This window comes from Eumetopias jubatus, unplaced genomic scaffold (assembly GCF_037043125.1).
Source record: "Eumetopias jubatus isolate StellerSeaLion01/CBP00866 unplaced genomic scaffold, mEumJub1_p1.0 scaffold_4, whole genome shotgun sequence".
Taxonomy (NCBI): Eukaryota; Metazoa; Chordata; class Mammalia; order Carnivora; family Otariidae; genus Eumetopias; species Eumetopias jubatus.
Genome location: NW_028274810.1, coordinates 27,949,088 through 27,963,307, shown reverse-complemented (window position 1 = coordinate 27,963,307; position 14,220 = coordinate 27,949,088). Strand labels below are relative to the sequence as shown.

The window sequence follows — 14,220 nt, the reverse complement described above, 5'->3', positions numbered from 1 at the left end:
GGAATGCTTCCATAAAAAGAAACTTTTCGGGGCGCCTGGGTGGCTCAGTTGTTAAGCGTCTGCCTTCGGCTCAGGTCATGATTGAGGGGTCCTGGGATTGAGCCCCTCATCGGGCTCCCTGCTTGGCGGCAAGCCTGCTTCTCCCTCTCCCACTCCCCCTGCTTGTGTTCCCTCTCTTGCTATGTCTCTCTCTGTCAAATAAATAAATAAATAAATAAATGCAAAAAGAAAAAAAAGAAACTTTTCTTCATCTACAATTTGGTTACCCAGTGGTACAGTTCAATTAGGAAAGGTAGGATAGATATTTGTTCTTACTTTACCAATTTTTAAAATAATCCATTAGTTCCCTGTTATTTTCTGAAGGTGACCAATGAGTTCTTAAGTGCATTATGAACCTATTGATTTACTACAAGTAAATACCTATTTAATGCTCTTTTATAGATGCTTTGGAGGAACCTTGTTTTATGAATGCAGTGGATCTTATAAACAAAATATAAAATGTGCCTTGGTTATCAACTCTTTCAACTATTCTATAAATTTTAGGATCAGCGTGTTGGGATTTTGATGAGGCTTACTTTTAATCTGTAGATTAATGTATGGTTGCCTGCCTTTTTTTAAATCAATCTTGCCATAAGTCTGTAAAAATGTGTGAATTTTTTCAAAACTCTAGCTTTCAGTTTTGCTTTACCTCTATTTACTGTTTATTTCCTTCTTTTTTTGCTTCCCTCTGTATTCTTTTATTCTTTACACTTTCCTCGCTTAATTTTATTTTTCTAGCGTTCTGAGAGTGATATGAATTTCCAGCCTTTCTTTTCTAAAGCATGCATTTGAGGTTACAAAGTTCTCTCTAAGCACTGCTTTAATTGCAGCACAGATTTTTTGATATATAAACTATACCATTTTGTAAACGTATCATTTGATGTGTATATCATACATTTCAAAAATTTTTTTTCGTTGACCTATGACTTCACAAATTTATCTCTTTATATATGTCAGGTATCTATTGTTGCATAACAAACCACCTTAAAATTTAGTAACAAAGTAATTATTTCTCGCCTCAATTCTATGGGTGGCTGGGCAGTTCCTCTGCTGGTTTTGTTCTGGGTTTGCTTGAGGCTGCTTTCAACTAGAGGATTGGCTACACTGGGGAAGGTTTAAGATGGCTTCACTCATATCTGGCTGATGGTGCTAGCTGGTGACTGGGGTGCCTTGGTTCTCATCTAAGTGACTTTATCATCTAGTAGACAATACCACTTTCCTCATTTGTAGTCTCAGGTCAGCATTCCAAGAGGCAAAAGTAAAAGCAAAAAGGATTCTGCCACATTCTTTTGGATAGAGCAAGTCACAAGCTTGGCCCAGATTGAAGGATGAGAAAATAGATTCCTCCTTTTTAGGAGAAACACAAAGAATTTGTCTCATATTTAATTTACCACAATTTCCAAACATTTGGGAATTTTCCTTGTATTTTTTTCTTCTTATTGTTGATTAAACAGCAAAATTGCTTTGTAGTTATTATTTCTTTTTTCATTATTTTATTTTTACTCCTTCTAGTAGTTTGGAAGTTATTCGTTATTTTACTTTTACTGGTTACCCTAGAAATTTTAACATGTGTTAAAATTTTTAAGTCTAAACATTAATCAATAATACTTCATCCCCCTTTTAAGTAGTAAAATGACTCTCAGAGCAGTGGCTCCACTTAGTTTCCTCCTGATTTATTTGCGTTAGTTTTAGTGGGGTTTTTGTTTGTTTGTTTGTTTTAAGTACTAAAAGACATTATTATTGTTTTATGTAATACTCATTTAGAGTTAACTATATATTTACTACTTTGGTTGCTCTTCATTCATTTTTGCAACCTCTACCTTCCAACTGGAATCACCCTCCCTGTCACCACCAGTATGACCTTTAGTACAAATCTGATAATGAACTTTCTCCATTTTGTCAGATAATGGCTTTATTTGCCTTCATTCATGAAAGTGTTTTTTTCCCCTGAACATTTAATTTTTGATTGGCAGTGATTTTCTTTCTGTCCATTGAATATTTGATTCTGTCATCTTCTGGTTTCCATTGCTGATATTGAGAGGTCAGCTATCAGTTTGTAACTGTTGCCCCTTTGAAGGTAATGGGTCTTTTTTCTCTAGCTGCTTTTAAGGATTTATCTTTATCTTTAATTTTTCTGGAGCTCACTCTGACTTGGTGAAGTGTGGATATTTTTAATCTATCCTGCTTAAGGATTCACTAGGCCTTTTTGACTTTGTGGATTGGTGTCTCTTCCATTTTGGAATATTCTCAGCCATTATCTATGCCTTGTTCTCTTTCTTTATACTTCCTAGACACCAACTAAGATAGTCTCATTGTAACCACTGTCTCTTACTTTTTTTTTTTTTAACACTTCATAGATTTGTGTTTCATCCTTCTGGGGGCAGTGTGCTAATCTCTGTATCATTCCAATTTTAGTACATTGCTGATGAAGTGAGCATTCTCTTACTTTTATTTCTTTGTTTTCCATCTTTTTGTTTACTTTTTGCTACACTCTGGATAGCAAATTCTGATTTAGCTCCTAGATTATTAGTTGTCTCTTTGGCTGTGTGAGATCTACTAAAACTATTAAATATTTAATTTCACTTGTTGTATGTGTTATTTTTTAAAATTCCACTTGGCCCTGGGGCGCCTGGGTAGCTCAGTCAGTTAAATGTGGACTCTGATTTCGGCTCAGGTCGTGATCTTAGGGTTGTGAGATAGAGCCCTGTGCTTGGCGTGGAGCCTGCTTAAGATTGTCTTTCTCCCTCTCTGCCCCTACCCCTTCCCCGCTTCTGGCTAAAAAAAAATTCTGTTTGGTTCTCTTAGGTCTCTCTCTTTTTAAATATAATTTCCTTATTTTGGTAGATAACTTTGTTTTATTTTGTGTATTTATTTCTTTAAATACAGCCTGCATTGTCTTATAGGATGCGTTTGGAAATTCCAACATCTGAAATCTTCTTGGGTCTCCTTCTGTTTTCTTTAATTTCTGCTGGTTCCTGTTTATGGAGTTTAGTTTGCTGTGTGCTTGGTTATTTTTGATTATGGTCAGGATATTTTATTTAAAATTAGTTCTAGGGATAATTTTGAGGCTTATAGTAAACATACTTTTCTTTTAAGAGGAAAATTTGCTTCTTACAGTGCCTGGGAGCAATATTCAGGGAACAACTTAAACCAAGTTCCTTATGAGCACATTCTAAAATTTTTAGTACAGCATTTTAATAAACGGATGGAAAACTCACATTTCAGATGCCATGTTTTTGTTTCCCAAATGAGTTATATCATTGTATGTCCACATCATTGTCGTGTTAATGCATTTCAAATCAACATCTCTACTCTTGTACTTCAAATCTAAACTTTTAAAAAATTGTCTTCTGGTTGATTCCATATAGTTATCTCACTGGGACTTGAAATTGAACAAGTTTACAATGAATCCAGTTATTATTTCCCTTAAATGTGTTTACTGCTGTTATTCTTTTTTTAGTTAACGGAACACTGTCTTCTAGTCACTCAGGGTGTATGTTGTTTGTGAAACCTGAGGAAAATGATCTTTGCCTTTCATGGCATCAGTTTGGAGCTGATGGTTTCTAATACCTCCTCTATCTTTACACAGTTCTTAAAGTTTTATGACTTTATTGAAACATTATTGATATACAATAAACTGCTGATATTTAAAGTACAAAACTTGGTAAGTTTTGACATGTAACACCTGTGAAACAATTACTACAATCAGGGTAACAAACATTTTATCACCCAAAGTTCTCTTGTGGCCCCTTTCTAGTCAGTCCTCTCCCTGCCCTTAGCTTGCAGCAACCACTGATTGGCTTCCTATAGCTACAGATTGGTTTTGGTTGCTCTAGAATTTCATAAGTGGAATCATACACTATATACGTTTTTGTCTAGCTACTTTCAGTTGGCATAATGCTTTCAAGATTCATCCATGTTGTGTGTATCAATTGTTTTTTCAACTGTTGAATACATTTTATGGATATACCACAATTTTTTAATTCATTTGCTTGTGGGGGGACATTTGGATTATTTCCAGGTTTTGACTTTTAAAGCTGCTATGAACATTTGTGTAGAGTTTATATATGGACATATGCTTTCATGTCCCATGAGCAAATACTTAGTAGTGGAACGGCTGGATTGTATAGGAGTTGTATCTTTAACTTTTTCAGAAACTTGCTAAACTTTTCCAAAGTGTTTGTATCATTTTATATTCCCATTAGCGGTATGGAAGATTCCAGTTGTTCCACATCCTTGATAACTCTTGGTGTGATCAGTCTTTTTAATCTGAGCCATTCTAGTGGTTGTATGCAGTGGTTTCTCACTGCGGTCTTAATTTTCATTTTCCTGAGAACTAAGGGAACAGTTGAGCATTTTTCATGTGTTTATTTTCCATCCATACATTTTCTTTGGCACAGTGTCTATTTAAATCTTTAAATGAATTGTCTTATTCTACTGTAAGAGTTTGTTATGTATTCTGAATATAAGGTTTTTCATGGATGTATGTTTTACAAATATTTTCTTACTAGTATTTTGAAGAGCAAAATTTTGATGAAGTCCAATTTGTTGATTTTTTTTTTTTTCTGGTGCAGCCTGTACTGTGTGTCCTATTTAACAAGTCTTTGTTTAACTTAAGGTTACAAGGTTTTTTTCCTGTTTTCTTCTCTCTCATAGTTTTAGCTCTTACATTTAGGTCTGTGTTCCACTTCGAATTATTTTTTTTTGGTATATGGTGTGCAGTAAGTGGTGTGGTTAATTCTTTTTACATATGGCTGTCTAGTTGATCTGGTACCATTTGTTAAAAAGATTATTCTTTCCCCATTGAATTACCTTAGCACCTTTGTCTTAAATCAATTGGCTATATATGTGTGGGTCTGTTTCTGGACTCTTCTGTTCCTTTGATCTATATTTGTACTCCAGTATCACACTCTCTTGTTTATTGTAGCTTTATGATAAGCCTTGAAATGAGGTACAGTTCTTCTTTGTTTTTTTCCAAAATTTATTGGTTATCCTAGGTCCTTTGCAATTATAAATGAATTTTTTTTTTTAAGATTTTATCCATTTGTCAGAGAGAGAGCGAGGGAGCAGCAGGCAGAGGGAGTCTGATGTGGGGCTCAATCCCAGGACCCTGGGATCATGACCCGAGCCGAAGGCAGATGCTTAACTGACTGAGCCACACAGGCGTCCCTATAAATGAATTTTAAAATCACCTTGTTACTCCCTGCAAAAAAGCCTGATGGGATTTTGATTGGGATCGCATTGAATTTCTAAATCAATTTGGGGAGAATTGACGTGTTAACAATATTGAGTCTTCTGATCCATGAACATGATACATCTCTCTATCTAGTCATCTATGATTTCTCTGCAGTGTATTGTAGTTTTCTTTCTTTCTTTTCTTTCTTTCTTTCTTTCTTTCTTTCTTTCTTTCTTTCTTTCTTTCTTTCTTTCTTTCTTTCTTTTTTTCTTTTCTTTTCTTTTCTCTTTTCTTTTCTTTTCTTTTCTTTTCTTTTCTTTTCTTTTCTTTCTTTCGATTTTATTTATTTGACAGAGACACAGTGAGAGAGGGAACACAAGCAGGGGGAATGGGAGAGGGAGAAGCAGGCTTCCCACAGAACACGGAGCCCAATGCGGGGCTCAATTCCAGGACCCTGGGATCATGACCTGAGCTGAAGGCAGACGCTTTACGACTGAGCCACCCAGGCGCCCCATGCAGTATATTGTAGTTTTCAGCATGTAGGTCTTGCATATCTTCTTTTTCTTTCCAAATTTATTGTGGAATATTTAATATTTTGGGTGCTTTTATAAATGATATGTTTAAAATTCCAATTTCCAGCTATTCTTTTTTTTTTTTTAAGATTTATTTATTTGACAGAGAGAGACACAGCGAGAGAGGGGACACAAGCAGGGGGAGTGGGAGAGGGAGAAGCAGGCTTCCCACAGAGCAGGGAGCCCAATGTGGGACTTGATCCCAGGACCCTGGGATCACGACCTGAGCCAAAGGCACTTAACCAACTGAGCCACCCAGGTGCCCCTATTCTTTTTCTATATATAGAAATACAGTTGATATTTGTGTATAGATGATTTATCTTGGAACCTGGCTGAACTCACTTAGCTTTTTTATAGATTCCTTAGGATTTTCTACAAAGATAGTTTTACTTCTTTTCAATTCTTTGTCCCTTTTATTTATTTTTCTTACCTTTTTGCACTGTGTTTTCCAATAGTAGTATTGCATAGAAGTGGTGAGAGTTGTGGTCTTTGCCATATTCTGGATCACAGAGACTCAGTCTTTCATTAATAAGTATGATGATAGCTGTAGGTTTTTTTTTTTTTTTTAAGATTATTTACTTGAGAGAGAGAGAGTGAGAGTGTGAGCACGAGTCGGGGGAGAGGCAGAGGGAGAGGGAGAAGCAGACTCCCTGCTGAGCAGGGAGCCAGACAGGGGCTCAATCCCAGGACCCTGAGATCATGACCTGAGCTGAAGGCAGATGCTTAACCGACTGAGCCACCCAGGTGCCCCATAGCCATAGGTTTCTGTTGATGTCCTTTATCAGATTGAAGAAGTTCCTTTTTTTTCCTAATTTGTTAAGCGTTTTTGTGATGAATAGGTGTTAGATTTTGTCAGAGGCCTTTTCTGTGTATCTAATGATATGATCATATGGTTATTTTTTTAGACTGTTAATATGGATGAATTATGGATTGATTTTCAGATATGACCCTGATCTTCCATTTCTTGGATAAATTCCTTCCCTCCTATATTTTTTTTATAAATAGTCGGTTATTGGTCTTGTCTTTTTTTTATAATGTGTTTGCCAAACAAAAAGGAGAAATCGGCACAAAGCACTTCTTGCAGTATACCAAAATGCAGAGGTTGTCTTGAGGGAATGCACTTGTAGTTGTTTGAATTTGAGCCAAACTAGCCACTTTGTGTGTGTGTGTGTGTGTGTGTGTGTGTGTGTGTGTGTGTGTGTGTGGAACATCATTTTTTACTTGAAAGGATGACTAAATAACTGTAGTTATTTGGCCTTGAGTATTGCAGACATTCTCTTGTAATGCCTTCAAGAAAAAACAGCAGTGTTTATTGCTAATGTTACAATTTAAGCTTTCAAGTGAAAATTAGAATTTGGAAAACTTGTCTCTGCCACCATGAGCTAGCTTCCTAATGGTTAAGACTTTTGTGATGAGATAGGTGGCAGTATTAACAAATGTAATTCTAAAAAATATTGCATAGTAAAATATATTACATTTGGAAAGTCTGCTACACAACTTTGTGAATCATTATTTTCCTTTTTTTTTTTTTAAAGATTTTATTTATTATTTGTCAGAGAGAGAGCACGCACAAGCAGGGGGAGTGGCAGGCAGTGGGAGAAGCAGGCTCCCTGCTGGGAACTCTGTCTCTGCAGAACTCAATCCCAGGACCCTGGGATCATGACCTGAGCCCAATGCAGACACTTAACTGACTGAGCCACCCAGGCATCCCGAATCATTATTTTCCAGCAGACTAATGCATATTACAAAATTTTGCGTGGAAAAAAGATCCATTGAAAGTGTAATATAGACCAATGGATCTTATTGTATAGGGTAGAAAGTTCATTGATAGCATTCAGACTGCACTGTAACATTATAGTATCAAGATAGAATATCCACAATTATGAACCTACTCCTGTTTATTTCTATCACAGATAGAAAGAATGCAGACTCTCATATGAGAACACAGTTTTCTTCTATTAAGTCAGACATTAATGAGATTTTTCAAAATATAAAACAGTGCTACTTTTGTTACTAAATTTTTTGTTTGGGGAAATATAGCTATTTTTATAAAAATTTTATTTAACCTGTAATATGTGTATTATCTTTAAATGAATCTTGTTATACCCTGAAGTGTAACAAGGCAACTGATGATTAATGATTGTTTTGATATTACAGATAACATCTTGCCATTAGTGTGCAAATCAGCAATACAGTTTGAACATGTTGAATACCTTTATTTTAATGTATTTAGCTGATAAATTGATCTTTTTGGTAGCCAAAAGAAATACACAAGAGTAGAAAATGTCTGTTTGTTGTCTAGCCATTTTTAGTTTCATAGGATAAAAATCAAGAAAAGGAAAATACTGAATGTTTGTTAGAATTGAATCTGCCTACTAGTAGATCATGTTTTTGAAAATAAATTAATTTCTCTGCAGTCTTTAGCATGACATTTCCAGTGAAAAAATGCAACCCAATAATTAGGATTCTAGCATACTGTTCTAATTTATCCTAAATAATCTACATATATTTATATAGCTAGTGTCTTCGATATTGAGAACATCCATGAAAACATTAAAGAATTTATAATATTTAAAAACATTAAAGAATTCCTTAAAAAGAGGAATTCAGAAAACCTTATAAAAGGGGCTCATAATTAACTGCACATGCCTGAACATATATAAAGGCATTTTCTTTCTTTTTTTTTTTAAAGATTTTATTTATTTAGTTATTTGAGAGAGAGAGAATGAGAGATAGAGAGCACGAGAGGGAGGAGGGTCAGAGGGAGAAGCAGACTCACTGCTGAGCAGGGAGCCTGATGTGGGACTCAATCCCGGGACTCCAGGATCATGACCTGAGCCGAAGGCAGTCGCTTAACCGACTGAGCCACCCAGGCGCCCTATAAAGGCATTTTCTGAAACAGGTTTACAACCTCATAAAAACTTTAAAACAGAAAAACAATCCCGTAATACACCTAAAAATAGAAAAAAATAATAGACCCAAGCACTCTTAGAATAAGAGCATCTACTGAATTGTAATTAAGTTTGGCTTTCTAGCCTTGTTCAGTGACCTGGTTGGTATCTTATTACTGAAAGTGTTCATTCTATAGATTGTTGGAGCTCAACTAAGTGTTGAACATAGAGGGTTGAATAATATGTGCCCCCAAGAGTAGATATGAAGGTGTGCTACCCAGATTCCGCTTCAAAGAAGGGCCTACTGTCCAGCCGAGAGGAGTTGGATTACCAAGTAACCCCTTCTGGCCACACCTTAGGGTCTGCCTTAGTGGCAGAGCCACCTTCCCTGAGCTCATGACCTCCCTGGAGCAGCATGGATTTGTAGACTGAGCAAGATAAAGGTAAAAAGATCTAGCTGTTTCAACCCCTCACAGAGCACCCTGATGGACAGTACTTGCTACAGGACTTCCTGCCTGATTGATTGAATTGATTGATTATTGGGCCTGCATCACCGTTTCAGCTTTCCTTACCTTCCTTTCATAGGTGTTGATCCCCAGTAGACATTTTGTATACAAGCACCACCTCATGTCTGCTTTGGAGAGACCAACATGCAGTAGCTCCTGATCTCATGAAACTGATTTACTGGGAGGAAATACCAATCAAACAGGAGATTTAAAATGTAATCAATGTTGTATAGAATTATAGGGTGCTGTGGTAGTGTGTTATAAAAAGAACCTAAGCCTGGTTGTTATATCATTTAGGGAGATAACCTGGATTAGTGCTAAGACCTGGGTACAGTTACCAAATTAATCACTTTGAGTAGCATGAACAATACCACTTACCAAGTCAATTTTTTATTTGTAATGTGGAATGACGCATGGTCTTTCCTCCTTTAGGCAACTAACCTGGGATTGCTCACATGGCTAGGAGAAGATACCCAGCACCAAGAGAGAGGGCCCAATGCACAAACATTTTTCAAGCCCTTGCTTGCATAAGTTTGCTAATATCCTATCAACTGAAGCAGTTCACATGGCCAAGCCTTGATTCAAAGATAGAGAAATAGACTCCACCTCTCCATGGGGAAATTTGTAAAATGAGTCTGTGTATTAAAAATTACTAATTTAATGCTTGATATAGTAGTTAATATTTTTTGAGCACTTATTGTAAATTATACTGAGTAAGGGGCAACTGGACTATTATACTTAATATATTCTATCATATGAAAAAGAAGGAACTTATTTGGAGAATTTGGTATATTCTGTTGATATCTTAATATTTATGATGGGAATAGTTTGCAAATAAAGCTCTCTTTTCTTTTCTCTACAGTAAGAAAAATGGAAAACCACCATTACAGAACAATGAGGTAAAATTTTAACTACTCGACTCTTTGGGATTTCATGTATTTATTTTATTTATTCTGTTACGTGATTTTGAAGATTTATTTATTTATTTGAGAGAGAGAGAGAAAGAGCCCAGGCGCAAGCAAGGGGAGGGGCAGAGGGAGAGAATCTTCAAGCAGACTCCCCTACTGAGTGCGGAGCCCCACTAGGGGCTTGATCCCAGACCCATGGAATCATGACCTGAGCTGAAATTGAGTCAGAGGCTCAATCGACTGAGCCACCCAGGCGCCCCTTATTACATAATTTTGAATTAGGATAAAATCATATAATTTTACAATTAGGGAATTTAACTATTATCTTTACTCCACTGTGTATTATAGCAATTCTTTTTGAAATAGGATTCGTTGATAGGTGACTTCTAGTATTTACTTGAATCTGTTCATTTGATGAGAAGTACCACCTAGGAGGCAACCATTACTGTATTAGTTCTAGCCCGTGACGAGATTAATCTTCCCCTCTGCCCTCTTAGTGATTGATTCTATTTTGTCTTTTGTAGCCACACAGGACAGGCCTGCTCTATTTTCTCTAATTGACTCTCATATTGTTTGAAGATAGTTGTATCTTCTGAATCTTTTTTTCCATGCTAAGCAACCCCTCATTCCTTCAAGTGTTTCTTAACCTGTCATGGTTTCCAATCCTTTTTCAATTCTGTATACATTCTTCTGGACCTATACTGGTTAGTTTCTCTAGACATTATTCTTAGACTAGAACATAGTTGTCCAGATGTGCTCTGACTAGCATGGAATACATCAGCACTATTACATATCTTGTTATGAAAGCCATAATGCTGAAATTCAGTCTAAAATTGCTTTTATTTCTTTAGCCCTAACTGCTGTTTACATTGAGTTGAGTTATGGTAAATTATAACCTTCAGGTATCTTTCTGATTAACAACTCTGTTAACAGATTGCCTACGTCTGTATCATCAGTTGATTTCTTTCTTTTTCAGTAACTGCTTTATTGAGATGTAATTCAAAGACCATAAAATTTATCCATATAAGGATACAATTCAGTGGTTTTAGTATATTCACAGAGTTGTGTGGCTAACTAATTTTAGAAAATTTTCATCTCCCCAAAAAGAAATTCCATACCCATTAACAATCACTCCTCATTACCTTCTTTTCCTAGCCCCTAGTAACCAGTAATCTGCTTTCTGTTTTCTATGATTTGCCTATTTCAGATATATTATATAAAAAGAGTCATGTAATATGTGGTCTTTTGTGACTGACTTCTTTCACTTAGCATGACGTTTTCAAAATTCATTTGTGTTGCATGTATCAGTACTTCATTCCTTTTTATTGCCAAATAATATTCCTTTGTGTAGATTTACCACATTTATCCATTTATCAGTTGAGGGAAATTTAGGTTGTTTTCATTTTTAGGCTATTATGAATAAGGCTGCTATGAACATTCATGTGCAAGTTTTTGTGTGAACCTGTATTTTCATTTCTTTTGGGTATACCTAGGAATGGAATTGCTGGGTCATATGGTAACTCAGTTGATTTCTTTTGAATAAACATTAATTTATTCCTATATGTGGCAGCTTATTGGATCTGTACTATTAGTCTATACTGTAGTATGTCTGTACTGTTAGTGTAATTTTGAATGTAATTCTAATGTCTAGTATGTTAGGTAGAAGGGATTATCCATAATTTAAATTGGCCTTCTCTTTTTTTCCTCACAATTGCTGATAGTATTGACTGTGTGTAAAGGACCAAGGAAATTACTCTGGCATCTCTTAATCTTTGTTTGTTTGCTTATTTTTGGTATGGTTTATTTGGCTGTGATTATATCCAACTATAGCAAAATCTGGTTCATATTTCTTTATTAAGGGCCACAGTAATTTTATAAGAAACATCAAATTCCTTAATTTATTAATTCATTTATTAAGTCAGCCTCTCAACAAGTATTGATTGAGCCCTTCATATATGCCTAGTTATTGGCTTTGGCTCTGGGTGTATAGCAGATATAAATATAAGTCCCTACCCCTGTGGAGCTTAAAATATACATGTCAGTTAATATACTAGCACAATATCCCTAAAAAAGAAGAAAATGGGAAGAGTTAGACATAACTTATTCCTGGGAAACTCCTGCCAGCTTTTAGTGCTTAGTGTCTCTTAAATCTTTCCAAATCCTCCATATAATGTCTATTCTCTGAATATCCTGGAGATTGTTATCAAAATTTCTGTTCTTTGGTTTCTGTGATCTTTCTCTCTGGCTTTAAAAAATGGGACAAGGTATGCTTATCTTATTGTCTGTCATATCTCCATAATCTCATATCTAAATTATACCTGAGTAACCTAGCCTTAATTATCTTAGTTATATCTACCATCTGTATATTAGCAAATCTTCAAGTTCTAGGACATCATTAAAACTTGTTAGTATAGCTAAATTCATTCACTGATTTTTTTATTCTTTTGTGCAACTTTTTTTTAGCATATACTTATTTGCTCATTGTATAGTGTGAGCAGGATAACTTTAGGTTAGATTAAATTTTGGACAAAAAAGGATATAATACCATACGCACACTTACACCACATTTGCAAAATTTATAGGAAGTGAACACACGTTCACATATACACATATATGCTAAAATGAAATCTGGTAGGATATGTGCCAGATATTAACAGTTGGTATCTCTAAATGGTAGGTATAGGCTCCTTATTTTTTGCTCATCAGAATTTTCTAATTTTTCTGTAGTGAATGTATTACTTATGAGGGGAGGCATTTAAAAAGGGTTTTTTTTGTTTTTTTTTTAAAGATTTTATTTGACAGAGCATGCACAAGTGGGAGGGGGATGGGGCAGAGGGAGAGGGAGAAGCAGACTCCCCGCTGAGCAAGGAGCCCGATGCAGGACTCGATCCCAGGACTCTGAGATCATGACCTGAACCGAAGGCAGACGCTTAACCAGCAGAGCCACCCAGCCGCCCCCAAAAGGGATTATTTTTCATTGAAATTTTTTATAATGTTTGGTGAGATGGTACACTTTTCACAAGACATAGATTTAGGGAGGAGAGGAAGATTTAATAGAGTTAGACAGCAGTATAAAGAGATAGCTGACTTGATTTAAAAACTTAATTTTGTAATGATGTAATGTATGGTGATTAACATAAATAATAAAATAAAATTAAAAAATACTTAATTTTGATGGCAGTATACATGATATAAATTTCAAAATATATAAAGGTAAACACTGCTGGGTTTTTGGGGTACTATAAACTCAGATGGGGAATTTAGCATTCCCATGCATATTTTATACTGATGGGGTTATGTGTATGTATGTATATCTTCATAAACAATATAGGTAGAATTATTTTGCATATTAAATTTTAGAAGTGGAATCATGGTATGTATCATTCTACTTTTCTTTCAGCATATTTTTTAGATCCTGTTTAATGTCTATGTTGATAGCTGTAGATCTAGTTAATTTAACTGTTCTATAGGATTTTGTTTAAATAGGAGCTGCTTCCTTTTTTATAATTGTGTAGAATTTTCATTGCATAAATTTTATGTAGTTTATATAATATCATTATTGATGCACATTTAGATTTTTGATTTTTATGATAATATAAACTGTGTAAATGCATATGTGTTTAAGCATATGTGCAGGAATACCAGTAGGATAAGTTCCTAAAAGTAAATTTGCTGAGTTATTTTACAGTCTGTACGTTTTACATTTTGATAGGTGCTATTATAGATGCTGCATAATAGTTGTGTTGATTTACACTTTCGCCAACAATATACAGGAATGCTTATCCTCTTGTCAGCGCCATATGGCCTTTTAGTTTTGTTGTTTCAGACATCTGTTTCAGTCCATTCTCGTTCATCTCAACCTTTCTAAGTTGATTGACACATCAGTAGGAACTTCTCTTTGCCCTTTGACCTTGTTGCTTCCTTAATGTTAGGTACATTATTTTCTGGTTGCATTATTTCTTTAACTATTTAAATGGTCTTTATCTGATGGTTTGCTTTTTCTATAGTTTACATTTTAAATTTATATCCTCAAAGTGTCTTTTGTATTTTTTTAAGAAATACTGGAAAGTTCACAGGTGGGCACGTCAATAGTGAAATTAAAATGAATTTGTTGGAGAGACTAGTAGT

At 35.2% G+C, this 14,220-nt stretch overlaps 1 protein-coding gene and 1 non-coding gene across 3 annotated transcripts in view; one reads left to right on the top strand and one right to left on the bottom strand.

Moving 5' to 3' along the window:
• Positions 1–14,220, top strand: part of ABCD3 (ATP binding cassette subfamily D member 3) — an 81,224-nt gene that overhangs the window by 12,417 nt on the left and 54,587 nt on the right. For both annotated transcript variants that reach the window (XM_088022354.1, XM_088022353.1), the window contains exon 2: positions 10,047–10,083. In XM_088022354.1, the coding sequence (XP_087878480.1) occupies positions 10,047–10,083 (37 nt within the window). The remainder of the gene's footprint in view (positions 1–10,046; positions 10,084–14,220) is intronic.
• On the bottom strand, positions 2,375–2,476 carry LOC114196885 (U6 spliceosomal RNA). Its single transcript, XR_003606816.1, has one exon. It is a non-coding gene; the product is annotated as a U6 spliceosomal RNA (small nuclear RNA).